This window comes from Myripristis murdjan, chromosome 19 (assembly GCF_902150065.1).
Source record: "Myripristis murdjan chromosome 19, fMyrMur1.1, whole genome shotgun sequence".
In the NCBI taxonomy this organism is placed as follows: Eukaryota; Metazoa; Chordata; class Actinopteri; order Holocentriformes; family Holocentridae; genus Myripristis; species Myripristis murdjan.
In genome coordinates, this window is record NC_043998.1 from 7,142,562 (window position 1) to 7,162,897 (window position 20,336).

Consider the following 20,336-nt stretch of genomic DNA (forward strand, 5'->3'; position numbering starts at 1 on the left):
TCCTCTCGCTCTCTCTTTCTCTTTCTCTTCCTCTCTCTTCCTCTCTCTCTCTCTATTTCTCTTTTCTCTTTCTTCTTTTCTTTCTCTCTCCTACACGGCCATGTGCAGGGGGAAGAAACGAGAACAAGAGAGAAGGAGGGAGAGAGAGATGGAAGGATGCGGGGCAGTGGGAGGGGAAACAGGGGCCTTTGATTTTTCATTAGAAGCGCCTCCATATTTTAATATTGGGTTTAATCGGGCCCTCATGCCTTAAAGAAATAACCATTGAGAGATGATCCCTCGGCCTTCAAAAAGTATATGGCGCTTCTTCAATCAAAGCTCTCCTCGAATTTGCTCTTTTGTTTGGAGTTCACTTGCCATCCTTTTCCCCCTCCTCCCTTCTCTTGCCGTCTCTCGCCCTCTTGCTTTGTGGGTACAGTCGTTAGGCTTATTGACTGATCTTGGCTCTACTTAGCAATAGAAATGACTTTGACAGGGAAATACACCACCGGTATCACAGAGGTAGGAGCATGAAAGGCCCCTATCAGAATAGTGCACGCTATATCACCAGCAAAAGGCTGTGTATTTTCCCCCTGAGATAAAATCTGTCTGTTTACCTGCAATCTAATATAAAAATCTTTGTTAGACCTAGCAACATGACACTCAAATAAGAATTACCATTTTTAATATTTATTGAATTTGGCTGATTAAGAGAACTTATATGGCTCTTTCATGCCTTTACAGGTTATGATTTTTACTGTTGTCTCTGACCTGGTGTCATTTTTTTAAACCAAGTGACACAAGATATTTTTGATGCTGATGCATGGTACGCACTGAGGAAAAAAAAAAAAAAAAACTCCTCACCTCATACCTGTTTATATGTTGCAGGCTCATTTATTACCTTGCCGTTGTTGATCATTCACCTTTATTTCTGTTTTCGACAACAGCTTCGGTGAGACTCCTTCAGGTTTTTCATGGAAGTAGAACACAATGCCGTGTGCGTGGAAGCCACCAAAGCGCCAACCTGTGAGCTAATGAGAGGCCCCATGCTGTTATCTAAGGCTCCGGCTTCTCCACCACTGCTGCACTTCTATTAAGGGAGAGAACACACACCGGGCTACCGTTCACATATGTGGCACGTGTACGTTCTCTAAAGGAGGTTTCCCTGGGATGCAGAGGCTCGTCGAAGCCTCCATCCTACATACAAAGGCATGCTTGTGCACACACACGCACGCGCACACACACACACACGATAGACAGGAGTGGAGAATTTGATGGCACCAAACGCCACAAACAAAACAAAGGCACAAATGACACCCTCCTGTGACAATCCCAGTTGTAGCCACTCGCCTTTATCTTATAATGCATCAAATGCATTAAACAAGAGCACTTACTTAATTGAACAACCTCTCCCAATTTGTTTGCGTTAAAGGAGAGTAGAAGAAGCTAGACAACAATTTTGTGTGTGTGCGTGTGTGTGGTTTCCTTTGTGCCGGCAGTGTGTGTGTGCGTGTGTCTGTTAAACCCCTGCCAAGCAGAGATGCATTATTTAAGATGCTGTTGTGATACTTGTGCCTGCTTAAAGGTCTCGGCTTCCTTTTAACGCCATGCCGCATCAGGCCACCTCTGCCCCTGCCTCTTGGGGGGAACCAGAGAGGGACCTGCTGGCACCAGTCCACATATCACCTGGGAAAATATCACAGTGGGAGGAGGAAAGGAAGTGATATAGATAACCTTTTGCGTTTAGCACACATCCTTATGCACAGTTAGTGATGTTTCATTATCTCACTTTATTGTGAGTTCATTCCTCATTTTGAGACTTTTGTGTCTTAAGGTGGCATTTTTCAGTGCTGACAAAATATTTAATAATATTAAAATATCATAAGTAATTTTTCTACACTTTTTAAATTATACACGTTGTATAGTTGACAAAAACTATTGAGATTTTTAGATGTGTTAACATGTCCACATTTGAGGAGCAGCCCCTCTCCAATGTTGAACAGTAAAGATGACTGGTGAAATGAAAGGTTAAATGGCAATTTTAGGTCAGTATCTGGAACTGGACATAAGTGTTGTTTAGTCCAAATTTGGCAATGGCCAGCTGCTCTCCCACTGGTGGAAAGGGCTGTAATGGAACATAGTATTGTAAATTGAATATGGTTAATTACTCTTCACGCTATGCCACCAGCCGTGTGCGCAGGGCAAAAAGGAAAAGCTCAGGAAAGTGGAGGGAAAAAGCGTCTGCAGAAGAACTTCAGGGCCCCTCATTACACTCTGCCCCTGGGTATTTTTACGCCTTTTATTTCCCATCTAATGAACTGTTTACATTTTTCAGCTTTCCAGGCGCCACAATTATTTGCGCTTGTCCTTGTGTCGCTCGTTGCACTGGGCAAAAAGCGAGGAGGGGAGTTGGAGGGCATAGAAAATGTGTATAATGAATATCAGTTTATTTGATTTTAATTATTCTAGTGGGTTATACAGAGGGAGCATTTCTGCATTTGCAAAGATGGTGATTGTCAACTGTTTAAAATTAAGTGTGTTGACTGTTTTGCAATTATTGATAAATGTTCTTTTTCTGAAAACAGATGTTTTGTTAGATTTAGAGTTTTCCTGTCTGAAATGTGACAGGAAATTTAAATAGCAATATACCTACACACAGTATGTATACAATATGTACCCATTTGCTAGTCAGGGACTGTGCAGAAAGAATAGATTTATGGATTTGTTATAATTATATAAATATAATTTGCTGCTGAGAGTATCATGCCTAGCAGATTAGCATATCTGATATGAATTGTTATGCATGCATATGTAATTACATTTTGATGGGTGAAGGAAAATCGTTTTTTCCTTTGCTATCCATGTCAACAGAGGTAAAACGTGTGTTTTTGACAGGACACCAGCACCTCCATCTCCACATTTGATGAGATGTGTGGAGTTTTAAAGGCGGGCCACTTTGCATAAAGTTAAGATGTATCTTTGTACTTTTTTGTGTGCCTCCGGGAATAGAAGCAAATTCTCACCCAAGATTAAAAATGTGACAAAAGACAGACCTTTCAAAAGGATTAAAAAAAGCTTTCTTTCTTTTTTTTTTCTTTTCTGAGCAATAAGGTATCTTCTGAAAGTGCTCATTCTTTTTTAGATTACAAAGCCTGATCAGTTGATTTCATCTTGTTTTAGATGCATTAATTCTAGAGTTGAATCTTCACCACATAATAACCAGAATGAGACAGTTTCAATGCATTTTCTTCAGGAAATCTTTAAAGTCATGTGCTCAGTTGTGAGGTTTAATATGAAACGGGTCTGCTCCAATAACTGATAAATCAACTCTCCTGACCTCAAGGGCCATCCTCTTGTCAACAATTGTGGAAAAAGCTGTCCAACCCTGTGAGTTCTGCCTTTTTGCATAACACCCCAACTTGTAATCAGAATCCATCGCTGAGATAAGCAGTCAATATTGCACGACTGTTTTTCTTTTACATCAAATGGGAAGGCAATAATCACTCAGGAATCTCTTGTTTTCCGGAGGGGGAATCCAAAACCTCAAGTATATAGGTACAGGGGAAATAGCGGCAAGTCTTTTATTTCCATGACATTTTCCATTCTTTCTACTTTCTTTGTTATCTGCGCTGTGTTCATTGCAGAAGCGCTTCATACACTCATCTGTAACAAACAGCTATTTAGAAATACCAAAAACCCTGCATATGGTTTGAAGGCGACGTAAGCCTTAACATTCAAATCAATGCTTCTCCCAGGCTTCCTCGTCTCAATTACTGGTGAAGTCGTCTTTCCCCTAAGTTGCACTGCTGCTCTTTAAGATGAAACTCGACTTAAATGGAATATGTGGGTGTTTTCCCAGCAAAAAAATGTGTGTTCCTTGTGTACGAGTTTATGTGCTATCTCCACATTGATGCTTACCGTCTTTCTAGTCTCACTCCAGTCTGAAAATTCTGCAATTTCCTGAAAACAGCACCAAAATGACCTGCTCTTATTGACACACTGATTTACTCACAGCAGGTGGGGGGCTTCTTCAAAAATTGCTGAAATTAGAAATTAGGGCTATGATAAATATCAGTTGATCTCATGGAAAATTATAGTGCTAATTTCCAAATTAACTTAATTTTTAAATCATGTTTTAGAGTCAGTAAATGTTATTTCTGAAGTTATTATTGCTTATATTCCTAAATTTTCTTAAATTTACTGCAGTAATTAACACTTAGGCTTGGTTTCAAAAGGAAAAACAGAAAAAAACAATCCCCACGCCCCCCCATAAAGCAGCATATCTATTTTACTTGTTTTAATTGAAGCCAATTGCCTTGTGGAGTTTGATCTATCTTGAATGGTGCAGATATGGAAACCATCACAATTGTAATCAGTTTCCTGACTGATGCTGAATTATTTTTTTTTTTTTAAGGTGATAGATTTTCATTTTGCAAATAAAAAAAAAAATACAAAATTGCAAATTCTGTTTATCTTTTGCTTCTTCTGCAAGGGAAAAAAAAAACATTCATCACTATACTTGAGCTAAATGATAAATGTTAGTTACTAAACAGTTATAGATCATTCTCAACATGTATCACATTTGCCAGTGCTTTTTTGATAAACCAGGTGTGAAGCTCTTGTGGTGGTGTATGTGTGTCAGGAGGGGCAATGCTGTGTGTGTTTTTTTTTTTTTTTTTTTTTTTTTTTTTTTGGTTTGTTTGTTTTTTAAACTCCATGCTGCCGATCTTCTCTTTTTCCCCACAGTCTGTTTGGTGGTTAGCTTAGGTCCCTGTGGTTGAGTAGCTGCCTGCCGAGTGTATTGTTTGGGTGCTCTCTTTATCTAATGGGTTTTGTGGTCCGGGTCAATCAGACCCTCCGTCTAGTCAGTAATTACTCCAGAGAACTGTGGCCCTCACCATCACGATAACAACAGCCAAATCACATCAGCCATGGCTTTCCACTCACTGCTTCAGATTATGAGGAGAGACAAATAAAAAAAAAATCTGCTGTGATTGGTTCCAAAGTTATTTCAATGAAGGAACTTGATATTGTCATTCTTGAGGTTCGATTTGGCATTTTCAGTTTTGGTTTTGCACTGCTCTCATTGAAAGTAGCATCAAAGTCCTTTTTGCAATAGCTTCTGCAAACTTTCACTGTTAATAGAAAGATCCTGGGAAAGGGTACTGTATTTAAAAAAAAAAAAAAAAAAAAAAAAAAAAAGTCCCCACAGGTAATTGGTGTTACTACACTGATTCCCAGTCTTTGTTTGACTTATTTAGAACTGAATCTGTAAGTAAATACAGAAAATAGAGAAAATTCATGTTGAGAAAAAGTGATATTTTCATTCCTATGCTAGTATTTGTCTTTGATTTTGCCCACCTCCTGCAGCCCACCTAGAAACCCTGTCAAGGTAGGGAGAGAAAGCGAAGGAGGCTTAGTAAACACTTTCTGTGTCTGCTGCTGGTGTGTATTTAGTTTAGAGGGCATGCCAAGAGGCTGTTTTTCCACAGGTCGGGCGTCTGTAAACAAGCGGTACAACGGCAGCCCACTCTTCCACAATCGGAGGTGGCACACTCTGAAGTGTGCATGAAATGTGTGTGTCTGAGTGTTTGTCTTTTTTTTTTTTTTTTTTTTTTTTTTTTTTTTTTGGACATGGCATTCCCTCTTTTCCCAGCCTATCTGGAGAGAGAGAAAAAGAGAGAGAGAGGGAGAGGGAGAGAGAGAGAGAGAGAGAGGCAGCCCCAAATCTGATGGGCCGCCAATGGGTGATGAATTATTCCCTGTCTGAGTCTCAGCATCGGTGTTATCACAGAGCCTGCCACTGCACCAGGATGACAGCAGTGACAGGCCCCCAGAAAAGATTTAGCGCTGACAAGTGATACTTCCTCATAATACATCTCCCTGGCCCTTTCCCCTGTCCCCCGTTCCACAGCCTCTCCATGCACACAAGATGAGGGTTTTTTTATCCCGCAACTTGTATTTGTTTAAGTGGGCAAGGGGGGAGGTCTTTGCCGCCACTTCTGTGGCACAAGTGCACTAGGTAGATCACCTTGGAAGGAAGCATGGGCACAAACCCAGATGTACATGTTGTCAATACAACTGTTGTATGGGTACACACACACACAAACACACACACACACACACTCGACCTGCAGGTGTAAGGCTCAGTTTGTCTGTGAGTTCCATTAGGGGGCTCTCGTGCTTAAGGAATGCCTGTTCTGTTTTTCACCAACAACAGTAATAAGCCATGTTCCCCCCCCTTGTTTTCTCTCTTTCTGCTCTCCTCTGTTTTCCCCTTCTCTTTTTCTTCTTCCTCCTCCTCCTCCTCCCCCTGCAGAAAAGGTCACGTATTGCCTACAGTGATGAGGTGCGCAACGAGCTCCTGGGGGATGACGCCAGCTCCTCGGAGAACCAGGTGAGGTGCTAATCAGGGGCCCACCGGGCTCTGGTGTGGGTAGCTGACTGGCCCCCAGGGTGAGGAGGAGGGCCCCTCATAGGGGCCACTGAGGGCCGTAGCCACAGTATTGTCACCAAGTCATGCGGAAGAAACACTGCTTAATGCAAAGCTGGCCCGGCTGCCAATGAGTGGGCTCAGGGTATGGGACCAGTGTCTGGCCAAATCCAGATTGTGACCAAAACATGCGTACACGCACACACACACACACACACACACTCACTCACACACACGCACACACACACTTAGGCACACACACAACCTATCCCAAACTCCAAAACCCCAGCCTCCCCCTCCACAACCGCCCCACAGCTGTTCTCCAGCCGGGTGTGGACTTAGGCCTACAAAAGATCCTCCATCAGTGTCCACACACAAACACACACAATTCCCAAAATCTTGATCTCTCATGCTCCTTTAAACTCCAGGGGTGGCAAACCTGCCCAATGCAGATATACTCAAAATGAATAAAGATATTGTTGACAGCTAGCATCAGCAAATCATAGAAACGTTTTGATGTAATTCTCCATAGAAATCATCATCTGGTTCTTAAATGTTTTCATTTATTATTAAATAATGCTCTCTTACATAAAAATCTCAAATTCTATTTTCTTCTTAAAAATTATAATCTATTATCTTTCAAACATATTTGTATATTGTTTATAAAAAGAAGGCAGTGACTGACATTTTGTTTGATTGTTTTAGAGCAGCTTGTTGAATTCAAGGGATTTAAACAACAGATAAAGAACACATTAGAAATCTTTCTTTCATTGTCACCAGACCACAAGAAGCCAGTACAAAAAAACATGAGAAATTAGCTGTGGCTACAGAAAGATTCATTCATTGCAGATATTAAAGTGGCAATGGAGAAGAAAAACAACTATCTTGAATTGTGATCTTAATTGCCCAAAATATGCCACATGTTCTTTTAAACTTATATTGTTTTGAATAAATGTCTGAAGTGCTGCATCAAAACAGCAGCACATCAACAGATTCAGCAAGCAGCGTTTTAACATTTAAGACGTGCTTACCTACGGCTCACCTGCACAGCTGCCACTCATAAGCAGCCACTCTCAACTATGACCAAACGTCCTTTGACTAATTATATAGTGCTTTTTGAATAGGTTGTCAACTTGCAGGGATTGCTGTGTGTCAAGACACACACACACGTAAGTACTCCACATTTGCAAACATACACACACTCAAAAAAGACAAAGATGAATGCTCAAATGCACATTTGCACATTTAGTCCCACAGTGCTTTTATAAAAGTATATTTAGACGATTCACAGCTGAGCAAAGCTAAATAAAGTTCTCGTCTTTTTATTTATTTATTTATTTTTGAACGCTTCCCTATTACCATTTCAATGATGACCCATGAACTGCACATCTTAGAAACATATGTATTGCGAGCCAAGATGTGTAATTGATATGCATATTCCTGGCAAATTAGTGAGACACAAAAGTGACTCTGACATTTTATGCAGAAGTTGGAAGGAAATTTGCTGTCAGAAATGTCACATTTAAGACACTGATGGGCTGTATCAAAATCTTGTCAGGGGAGAGCTGATAAAAATGTATCATATCTCATTTCAAATGTTTGTATTTCTCTTTCATTAAAAAATTTATGCACAAAATTTAAAAAGTAATTATTCATAAATCTAGAATTTACACATCTTAAAGAAAATTGTTTGTTGAAATAATGATATGCACCAGTAGCCCTAATATTATGGAGATATTTTGGTCAGTATCAGTATTACTAATTTTTGAAACTGTTGCTGCTTTATCCCACAATATTTATCAATATATATATATTTACTATCAAATGATGATATTACTAAAATACCTTAGAGGAAAATAGTCTAGCAATCAAGTGCTGTGAAATATTTAGATTAGATGATGCTTAGGAAAAATAAAGGTAGTCGAATTTGCAGTTAAACCTCAGAACATTATTCAGTCTCACTCGTAATATTAAACCAAATTTCTGTAAGATTATTTATACAGTAGGCTTCAAATTAAGGGGTGTAAATATAGTTACCTAAAAATGTTTTGTGATTTTAAGTCAAGTATGATTTATTAGAAAATTCTGGTTCTTGCTGAATGATTATTTCTCATTCTGTCAAGTATGGCTTTAAACTTTAATATGTTTAATACATGGACCATTGATTATAGAATTGTTAAAGTGGAATAACAATAATCTTTGCCTCCTGTGTAACTTTTATTATTTTCTCAAATGATAATGATGCATCACCCAGGCACGGAAAGAGTTAATGTCAACCGGGGGCAAAAGCAAAGTAAATAGATGATACATATTTTTCCTTTTTCTCCCAGGTGCCATATTTACCTCATTTTCATTTTAAAACTTGTGGAGATAATACGAGTCTTGGTCTTGCTGTGAGTGGAGTGCTCGGAACTTCAGGGTTTTTTATCGAACGAGACGGCGGCGATAGGAGAGGGGAAAGGATGGTGGGGGCCGGGGCAAGTCGGTCAATTTAATTCCTGACGATCTGAAAGAGGTCAGGATCATTTCATATAGCCCTGGCTGAGCAGATCATTACCAGTCACAAATCTGTTGGTTACATGGCAAGGATTTATAGCTAAGTAAATAGGGAGCCGTCATAAGTTCTGAAAATGGCGTGTTGGCCCTGCGATAATGGCTAAAGGACGATTTAATAGAGTTCGGCATTTATTCGTTATCTGTATGCGGACAGAGACTGAATTGGCACTATCACTCGTTTTTTTTTAATAATGTGGTAGGCTACCATTGCACATTTTTTCTTTCTGTTTCTCCTCTGCATGCAACACACGCACAAATGCTGGTGCACAGACACACACACAGACACACACACACACACACACACACACATGCAGACACCACACACAAAGAAGCAAGTGCACACACACATTTTTCACACACGAACGCTATACGGAATAGTTTCGATTTCAGTCACAGCAGAAGGCTTGGCCACAAGAGATTGTGCTGGTTTGAGCCGGCATGGACCAGATTTTACAGGCTACAAAGGAAGCAGATTACCACTTGTATCGAATTCCGTATTGGATAAAAAAAAATCTTTTGTTTGAAAAAAATTGCTGATTATCATAACAGAAAAATTGCAGCAGTGCAATTTTGAATACTGGCTGGCATCACAAAAACACAAGGAAAGGCGCTCGTGCAGGAGTAATTATAACGTTTACAATATTCTGTGTTTACCACTGTGTATCTCTCGAGCAAAGCTAGCATCGTTGGCTTTACTAAAGAATGGATGCCAAAGAAAAATAAAGCTAAATGGGAAGAAAGAAGAAACACTATGCAATAAACCCCTCATATAGTTTCAGCAAATCCTCCACGAGGACTTGCAATCAGTCAGGCAGCACAAATGAGCCAGAACAACTTTTGTTTGGTACCCATTGACTCAGATGGCAGGGATGGGGTGAGGGATCGCAGGATCTGCTGGGCTTGTTCAAGCCCTAAATAACCACATCTATAGTGTAGTTTTAAACTTTGGCCTTGTCAATAACGCATTCTTGGCGGGGAGTTGTTACTTAGGGTAGAAAAAGCAGTTTCCTCTGTGCAAAGTGCCTCTTGTTACTGCCGACACATTCAAGGCTGAGAGCTCTGTAAAGAGGCATATACAATTATGTTTGCTGTTGCAAATATTTTGGCTTTTTATTTATTTATTTATTTATTTATTTATTTATTTCCAATTTTAAAATGATCTATGGTGCTGTCACACTGATTTAATTTGGGATAAAACAGAAAAATGATGGATAAACTATTTTAGAAAAGGCTTCTAAATGTTAAAGTGGAAGGATTGTGACTTGACAAAAATAACATATTTAAGATTTTCTGTTTATCTTTTCAAGTATAGTGTTTTCTCTGAATTAATTGTTATTAAGCAAAAGGCTCCATTTATCCACCAGTGGTGGAATAAATATAGATATGTTGTATTCATTCACTACATTACAGATATTATTATTTAAGAGGATTTTAGCATAAAATGGGTGCAAACATAAAATGACGCTCTGCTTGTCATAGGTGCTGCCAGACAGATTGGTGCTCTGTTTGCTCCTCAGTCTGTCACTTGTTTTGAATTATTTGAACAATGAAGAGGCTGTTATTTCCTGACCCTGTCCCAGCCAGTTCTTCTTTTTTTTTTTTTTACCCTTTTAGTCAACAGTCAAGTTTGTAATTTATGATCCAAGTTCTGGCGTTTTCTGATATGATAGCAAATTATTTCAAACCCACAAAATTCAAAATGAACAGCACATACAAAATGAGATGAGAGGGAAATAATGGTGGCCTTGAGCCTCCCTTTAGATCTGCTAACCTTTAATCTTGCCCAAGAAATGGAGATAAAAAATCACCTGCAAAGGCTGACAAATCAAGAAATTTGTCCTTCCCCTTTTTTTCTGACAAATGCATTGCGCTCCCATGATAAGCCTTAGCCTTCTCCCTCCTTCTCTCCAGTCCTCACTTAAGAACGGGCCGTGGAAGCAACCTTTTAATTGCGATTAGGCTTGATTAATGGCAAATGGGATCATTGCCTTTCCTCGAATGTTTGACTCATTATCAAAGATGCAAGGCTTCCCAGGACAGGGAATAGAAGTAGCATCTCCTATTTACTTCACTTTAGATTTGCTATTCTCTTTCATCAAAAATGAATAGCTATGCTAAGATTCATTTTTCATGATCCTTGGCTGTCCAAATAATAAGCTGCACTGTTATGTATTTATGTATATGTATACACTCTGGTAGCCTCACATGACTTTCCATACATAATCCACACAGCAGGCACCTTTATTGAGATACATAAGGTACATGAAATATTGACAGCATATCAACATTGATGGACAGTGGCAAAAGTGGGGTGGCTCAACATTGCCTCATCTTAGTTAACAAAAAAAAAAAAGAGTGAGAGGAACACGTTTTTCTCTCCCTTTTCCACAGAAATCAGCAAAATGACAAATGCAATATAAATTTCCTCAAGATTTTATTCATACTTTACCCAAACTGTGTTTCCTCACTGTGCTGACTGTATTCTGCTCTTTTTTCTTTTCTCTTGCCATATCAAGTTCTGTGATGTGACTTCCTTGATAATGCTAGTTGAGACGTCGCAAGTCGAGCAATCCATTCCCTCTCTTTGTATAATGTGACAGCGCCAGAACTTGATCTTTGTTTGTTCAAAAAAAGTCAGCGCGAGTGGCGTGTTTAGCTTCTTTTAATGTGTTTGTCTTGTGATTTCCAAATGCTAAACATGCAAACAGTTAAATCGTCAAGGTTAATTCTGTTCCCAGCCACATGACTGATCTCCTTCCTGCCACGTCTCTGCTTTTTATCTCTCCTTCACTCTCTTTCTATTTTTCTCTCTTCCCCCCTTTGCTTTCACGATGCAGTTGATAAAGTTACGTGAAGAGGTAAGTGCTTCTCTGCTTTAACAATTTAAATTCTGCTTTCTCGCTGAAATTTCCATTTGCCCTCCTCTCTCCTTTAGAAAATTAAAATCGGCTCATTTGGACACTTTTTGAATGTCTTATTGAGCAGCCTAAAGGCCAAGCCAAAGATAATGAATTCATTGAAGGCCAGTTTCCCCTCCCCTAAAAATCTGAAAACGAAGATAAGATATTATTTCTGATACCCCTTTTTGAAGACAAATATTGAAATGAAGCAAGGCTTAGAATAGCCTAAGTTATGAAGCCCAGCATAATTCAGAACTCGGTCAACTTCTTAGTTTCAAGTGGGAACAGCTGCTTGTAAGATTTACCATTCCTTAATTTTCTTAAATGGGGCCAAATGAGTTGGGTTCTGCCATTTATAATGAATTGGATTAAGGTTATCATCATAATGATATATGTGTTTTTGACTTTACATGATGACAAGCCAGTATTATACTTGGGGTGGTCTAATTTGCTTCTTCATTTACCATCGCATATAATCACCACCAGTGCCAAAGATGTCTCCCATCAGTCATCACTGTAGTGCATCTGATAGCTCTTAGTCTTTACTGTGGATGTTGCTGTTTGAAAAATGAGAGGCGAAGGCAGCACAATATAAAGAAATCACCCCAGTCATGTCTGTGTCCTTTAACTAAGTTGAAATTTATATTCAAGTTCAAATAAATAGAAAAAGGGTGGGTTAAGACACATTTCCAGGTCTGTAAATCTTGAAATTGTCATGTGGAAAGCATTCATAATAATGACTGTTCCAGTCTCCAGTTGCGTTTACAATAATACTACTTTGGTGCTACCCTCTTCACTTTAGTAAACAAAACATGCGGATGCTGGAGTCAAATTGTGTGTTTCTTTTGTCATGTCAGCCCCATATAAGCCATAACTCTGTCGCAAACCAAACCAAAACTAACCCTTAATCTCGAGACAGACAACTTGGAGCTGCTCCAAAGATGACTAATTAGAAATTTGAAGACGCACATAAAAAGTAAAAAAAAAAAAAAAAGTTGTAAAGGGCATCCATGGGCTGCTCATGCTCCATTTCTCAAAAAAGCCTTTAAAACCCAGGTACAACCCACTCAAACAAGACCATCCTTGTAAAAACAAATTTGTCCCGAAGTGACTTGCCTGGTCACATAAGAGTTAAAAAATGTCTGTGTCATGACACCAGGTTGCTAACCGGATTTACTCTTTGTTTTAGGACTGAAGGACTTGACCAGCATTTCTGTTGTTTGTAAAAACATCACATAATCTGCTTGTATACTGTGATTGATATTCACCTAACAACATGTAGATATGAGATATAGCATGCATGAAAATGCAAATCAGCAGTGCAAAAATAGCAAAACCCTGATTTGAAGATTAAAGGAGGCGCTTGATTGAGTTTTCTTTATTGAGAATTCTGTGAAAATCAAACCACCTTTAATCTTCTTCACAAGGCAATACATTTTACACCAAATTCACAGGCAGTTAATGTGAATGTAATATTTTAGCTATAAAGGTTCAGCATTTATTCTTGGGCTATCTAGCAATAACTCAGATCTACAGCCAGGTACATTACTGTTTGCTTTTTTTCAGATGCTCCTTACCTGTAATGTCAGATTAGCAGGATTCACAATAGTTGTAGCATCATTTTATCAAAGTATTTCAATTTATACTAATGTGGATCAGATTTACACAAAATAGGGATATTTATTTCCTTTTTTACTAGAGCATATTTTGTCAGTTTCTGTAGGTTACATGGTATTGCTTTTCTTTCAAGCATAACTGAACTTGTGTGTGGAAGTGTACTTATATTGTTAAATGTGCCTTTGAGTGAGACAGTGTTCAAGAAGGTTGCTGAACTGTCTCCTGAAGCTGAGTAATTCAATTCCTATCAAAGCCTTTCCATTCACAGCTATTCATAATTTAGAGCACCAACCTGGCCCAGGCGCCATGTTTTTCTTTTATTTAGTTGTACTTTTGTTTCCCCGTCTTCCTCCCACCTTTTATTTTTGTGCATTTCCCCCTAGCCTGGGGGTCAGGAGACATCTTCAGTTACCTCACCTGTCTTCTCCTTTTGGAACGGCCCAAGCCGTATAATCGGGCTTGATTCTGCGCCCTCTTCGCCATCGCACGTCTCCATTGCAGTCTTTTACCCTCCTGCTCTCACTGCATTTGAATCAAAGACTGGCACAGCTTATACACACTTAAGCCTCGCTTTTAAAAACTATACTTTTTTTTTCTTCAGCTGGAAAACATGTTTAAATATTTAGCACCCATATTCACAGCTGTTTGACACTTGTAATTCCTCGTCTTACAAGTCCCAAACAAACGGCAGAGAAGATCACACAGTCAGTCTGAATCACAGCTGTCATCATTATTCACTTTGACTCTCCCCCACCCTTATTGAAATAATAAGGAAATCATCTGAACTTTGGAAAATGGTGATAGTAACCGCCTGTGTTTGATATTGAAAAAAGGCAGGAGAGCGAAAGAAGAGGGGAGAGATTTCTTTTGAGCTACAGCTGCATTGTTCTGGGGCTCCCTGTTAATAACTTACAACTGAAGAGTGTTTCTTGACGCAAAAAAGCACAACAAAAAAACACCATTTTTCGTGGTTCCTAAGAAGGTCTTTGTTCAAAATGTAGGTGTCAGATGAAAAGGCATGCATAGGCAGAAGTGGCGGTGGAGGGGGGGCTGCACTCATAGATACACAATATTTATCATATTGTGTCTAAATCCTTTGCTAGAAGGCTCCATGAGATAATCAGATATGATTTTGGTAAGACCCTTAGGTTTTCCCGAGTAGATAAATGGCAGATACGGATTGCAAACCAGAGTTTGTACTTGGATAGGTGAAAGTGCATGTGTCTCTATATGCCTTATTCCTAAAGATCCACAGTGGCTTCTATCAGAGCCATGGGGGTCAAACCTTGATATTGGAAGTTGTAGCACACCAGGGGATGGCAGCCACTTTGCATTTCCCATGGCAAAAATGCTGACAAGGACATCTTGGATTTTTCTTGCTAACTGGCGAATGAAATCCGAGTTGAGCCCGCTAATGCGTATACATCCATACTGTTTTTTTTTGTTGAATGACATTCAACTATTGGAACCTTATTACTTGCCCGGAAAGTAAGAATCATCTAAGTTTTACAGACAACACCTCTACATCAGCCGCGACAGGGAGTACCTGAAGCATACTGAGGTGTTTAGTTTTAATTATACATGGTCTTTTTCATTATTTTTCACAGCATCGTCCTGTGTTCTTGCTGAATTGTTTCATTAGGAGGGCCATCACAGTGTGCCGTGACTGGATCTGTGGTGGCTGAACTCTCACCCTCTCCTCCAGGTTCCGTCACCGTCAAACTCGGGACACATTATTCTAATGATCACACACACATACACTGCCACTGCCACCACAAGCCCCCCCCCACACACCTCACCCCCTCCCCTCCTCCCCCTCCGCCCTAAAAGAAGACAGAACGAGGGAGAGAAGAGAGAGAGAGAAATTCAGGGGGAGAAAGCTTTGAAGTGGCTTTCCATCGCAGTGAGTCTGCCGGCCGTCTCCCCGAGACGTGTCACCTTTGCCGAGAGGGAATAGGAAAATCACGTTTCGAATGGTAATGATAACATACTAATCACTTGAGCTCTTTGAAGAACCCAGGGAGCGCGCTACTCTGTCAGTATCCCTGGCTGCCTCATGCTCCCAGGCACACACAGGCACTGCAGCCATGGTCTAGGTGTATTAGCTTAAGCATTGCATGTCAATACGTCCCCTCCATCTCAGCTGATCCATAGGGGCTCATTAAAGCCCGAGCCCGGTACCCATTTTATCCCAGCGTGCACACTGCCACCATCTCTGCCAATGCCACTACCACTTCCACACCCATGTAACCCCCCACCCCCTCACCCTCACCCCCCCACACGCACACACACCCGACCAGAAATACACCACACGTTGCCTCCATTCCCACTCACCCTCTTCCTGCTTCTTTCACACCAGCAGCCCATTTCACCACCCACCCATCCACCCACCCATTCTCCCATCCCTCCATCCTCCCCCTGCCCTCCCTTTAACTATTAAAAAATATCTCTGCAATTTTAAATGACATCTGTCAGCGGCGGGAAGAAAAAGGGAACGAGGGAAAGAAAAGAGTTCAGAAGGAGTTTTTTTTTCCTCCCTCCTCTTTTCCCATCCCTCTCATTGTCAAACTTTGAAAAGTGTGCTGTCGTCTTATTTTTTCCCTATCTCTCTCTCTCTCTCTCTCTTTTTTTTTTTTTTTTTTTTTTTTTTTCATTTCCTCTGAGTGATTAGCTGGTACACATTTTTGACAGCTTAACCAGAGCTAGAGATTTCAGTTTCCCCTGTCCCCTTCGCTCATGTGACGGGCATAAACTGTTTTTATAGAGGGGGTTGTCATTCATCCGGTTGTTTTTGAGTATCAAATGTGTTACATCTGATAGCTTGCTTAACATAGCGTATTAGAAGTGCTATCAAAACCAACAGCATCTGCTAGACATTTAAGTCTTCCAAGTTTATGTGACCCTGTCTTCCTCAGGCCATGTAGTTTGAGTGGGGTGTAACCTGGGTCTCAGTTTGGACCTTTGAATAAGTTTGTGGCATCGGCAGACAATACGAGGGTGTATGGGTTGTTTATGTGTGTCTTTTAGATGAGTGGCTGAAAGTTTGCACTGAACAGACATGCATGAAGTGCAGATTAACAATGGACATCATTTAGTATACACGACACAGTGTCTCCGCCTAATAAGCCCCACCGCATGAGGACATTAACTCGCTAATTAGGAAAGGCTGTACAGACAGTGTACACATGGTGACAAACCCCAATTAAGCAATTTATTGAATTTAGTTAAGGATTTAAGTTGCAACTTAACTGTGAAAGTAACTGTGAAAGTAGTCTAGTTGATGAATATCCATAATGGCAGAGTTTGGCCAATGTTTCAAAACTTCCCAAAATGCCAAGTGACTGTCAAATAAACAAGTAAACAAAATGAAAATGAACGAAAAGTACAATGTAAAATACTTATTACGTATGCCTCAAATAAAACAAAGTGTGATCACACAGAGCCTACCAAATATAACTCAGCTGGTACAAAATATAAGGGATTATTTGAAGTATATCGGATCATATAAAGTAAACGGGATATTGTTTGATCTAGGAACAAGTATCCATATTTGTTTCGATGAATACTGAAACACGTAAGATCTCCTGTTTAACAAAAACATGGAATTCAACTAAGTACAAAATTTTGGGTATCACCGCAAAACAATATAACCATATAACCATGACCTCCATAAATGTTATGTTTATAGCTGTAAAAAGCCAAAAAGTATTAAAAAAAAGAAGATATCCTCCACTATGGATTATTAGTGTCTTTCTCAGTAAAACTACCGCTATATTTAAAACGTTCTCTCATGAGCTAGCTAGCACTAGTCGAGCTAACAAGTCCACAGTATCGTCTGATGGTGGCAGTATCAAAAACATATTCATAACATTTAGGAAAACAATATAATAATGAATAATAATGGATTCTTAAGCACCAGAAAAAGAAAAAATACTGCTGGTTTTCTTGGTTTCTATTTCCTTGGTATCTTAGGAACTGCTGTACCATCAATTGATGTTATCTGTGCACATTATAAAGGATGCCCGAGCAAGCACCTTGATACTCACAAATACTTCCATCTTTGAAAAAAATGATCATATTGCTTACTTAATAATTTATGAAACACATCATTCCTTGATATGCTCTGAGAGCACGGTCTTCTCAGTGGGCAGCCTTGTCAACTGTTGATAGCTATGAATATGCCAACATACAAGGGACTTTATTTTCTGTAGTCATTCATAATGAATTACTGTTTTGTCCTTCCATAGATTTCAGGTCACTCTTAAATTTGTACATTAATGACAAATGGTTTTCTTTAAAGTGATATTTCACAGGTCTGGTCATTGACGTGGACATTTTCTAAGCCCTCTGCACACTTAAGATTGGAAAAAAGCTTGCAGCTTTCCATAAAAAAAAGCTGTTTTTAGACTTTGAGCTAATGTGAAAGTCCTGCTTTGGAAGAATCAGCATTCACTGATACAACCATGTTACAAGTAAGAAAAGACAGGAGATTTTATTTGCAGTCTCCTTTTGGTCAATTTCCCGTGGCCATGGACATGCTATTCAGTGTAATGTTAAAACAGCCACCTTGAAAGGTTGTTCTTACTTTTTACTTGGAAGCTGCAAATTAATCTAATTATTATTGCTATTATTTATTTATTTATTTATTTTTTTTTTTTTTACATCTTATTTAACTCTTCTTCCCTCCCTGAACATTGCCCTCTGTGCAAAATTTCAACTTAGGAAAGCTGGAGCCATGAAAAAAGATGAAGATGCAAAAACACTTTACTGCACCTCTCATTTTTGTGTCCAAGCTGTGGCAACAATACCTTTTACGCTGTCAGCCTCAACATACATGTGCCTGGTATTCCATCAGCATATAACACATCGTCGTCCATGATGGTTATTGCCAACTAGGGCTGTATGTTATGTTGTTGCTGCGGATGTGGTCTGTCTGTTTAGGTGACAGTGTTGATATGTTTCTTTGAAATGGGTCCCAGCCTTCTCAATCATTTTTTTTTTTTTTTGTTTGTTTGTTTCTCTGGCTTTATTTTTCTTCCATTTTGTTGCAGAGAGCACATCTGTTGGACAACACAGAGAAGCTGGAAAGGTCATCGCGGAGACTGGAGGCCGGCTACCAGATAGCAGTAGAAACTGGTACGTATTCTGTTGTGGATTGGGTTGGGAAGTAGTGGGGTGGGGTTGGGCGGGGGTTCAAGATAGTGGTGGGGGATGAGTGAGCGACAGCAAATTGTCTTGCTCATATGCGAGGTGTGTGTATGTGTGTGTGTGTGTGTGTGTGTGCGTGTGTGTATGTTGGGGGGGCGGTGGTGGAGGGGTGTAAAAAAAAAAAAAAAAATCGAAAAAAGCTCTCGCCATGACGACTGGTGACATTTTCAGGAGCACATCAAAGGCAAGCCAGGGAGAGAGAGAGGTGTACGGGCGACAGATCGGGCGCCGCTTCTCCTTGCTCTGCTCCCGAAGAAAATTCATGCATCTGCATGGCTGTGTGTGTGCGTGTGTGTGTGTGTGTGTGTGTGTGTGTGTGTGTGTGTGTGTGTGGTGGTGGTGGTGGAGGTGGGTGGGGGTGTTTTTTATAGCACACAAACAGACAGGGGGTCTATGAAAATAAACAACGTCAGCGTTCCTCCAGAAGTTCTTAATTCAGAGAGCAGGAGGAATAAAAAAATAAAAAATAAAAAAAAAACAGTAATATCTCTTTCTAAATAAACAATCCGTAAAAACACACAAACTCATGTTTTTTTTTTTCTCATTATCAAGGTTAGTTTTTATCTTAAAATAGGAAAAAAGCTCATTTGGATCTTAAATAGATTTAACCAATTAGCATATTTTTTTTTCTGTCTTCCTTCCTGACAGTCACCACATTATTGAGGCAGAGTGTATTCCTCAGAGAGGTATCAAAGCTCATTCTTGAAGTATCAACCAGCTTTCTGTGGCTTCCGTTGTAGTTTTGAAAAAGTTTGTCAATTTACACTATAATGGTGGGGTGGCTGGCGCGTGCGACATCGACAGATTTAATAATTCAAGTCAAGGAAGGGTTGCACGCAGACCACCGCTTTTGATGTTCTCTGTAAGTTGCATTCACAAATTCATAAATACAATCTGCATTCTCTGCTTAAAATGTTTTATATGTCTCAGATGATCCTGCAGCACAACGTTATCCAAGTTTCTCGACTGTGTCAAATTCTGCGACAGCACAGATTTTTTTTTTTAATTCCGTTCAGTCGCATCTTTCCATAGAGTGGTTCGTTTTGATGTTCTGCCTCACAGCTTGGTTGGTGTTAAAGAAGAGGGCGATGGCTTAACAGTGTTCAGTGCCTCCCGGGCCCAGCGGTTCCCCTGCCATGGCTGGCCACATGCCCCTTGACCCTCTGTCACTGGTGGCCGTCTCATCCACTGCGTGCGCGGCTAACTGAGAACAATGCCTGTTTATCCTGCCTTGGTCCCACACACTTGGCTTGGTCCACACCAGCTGTGGGGTGTGTTTGTGGTTTGGTGGGGAAGCTTTGCCCTGTGTGTTTAATCCATGACCCTTTCCTTTACCCTGCTGTCGATACCAACCCTCCGCTCAGATGCACAACCTGAAATGGCAAAGGCTGTGGGTCAAGCAGGGAACACATCTGTACAAAGAAAATAAATACATAGGGAATATGCAGTCTTACCCGCAGAAATTTAACTACAATACTGCACATGTCAAGGTCTCCCAAAATAAAAGAAGAAAAAACAACAACAACACATAGCGAACAAGCATAAAGTAGCCAGTTTCCTCTGCCATGTTTGAGAGGCCTATTCGTGTGATCCCCAATTCTGTTTGGTCATTAATTTAGTGTTGTTTTTTTTATCCCTGTTCT

General features: G+C 40.0%; 1 protein-coding gene across 4 annotated transcripts in view; it reads left to right on the forward strand.

Moving 5' to 3' along the window:
- Positions 1 to 20,336, forward strand: part of vti1a (vesicle transport through interaction with t-SNAREs 1A) — a 126,123-nt gene that overhangs the window by 18,534 nt on the left and 87,253 nt on the right. For 2 of the 4 annotated variants that reach the window (XM_030077432.1, XM_030077430.1), the window contains exons 4-6: positions 6,299 to 6,376; positions 11,806 to 11,826; positions 18,537 to 18,621. In XM_030077432.1, coding sequence (XP_029933292.1) covers positions 6,299 to 6,376; positions 11,806 to 11,826; positions 18,537 to 18,621 — 184 coding nt within the window. The remainder of the gene's footprint in view (positions 1 to 6,298; positions 6,377 to 11,805; positions 11,827 to 18,536; positions 18,622 to 20,336) is intronic. The other 2 variants (XM_030077433.1, XM_030077431.1) reach the window with 1 other exon arrangement.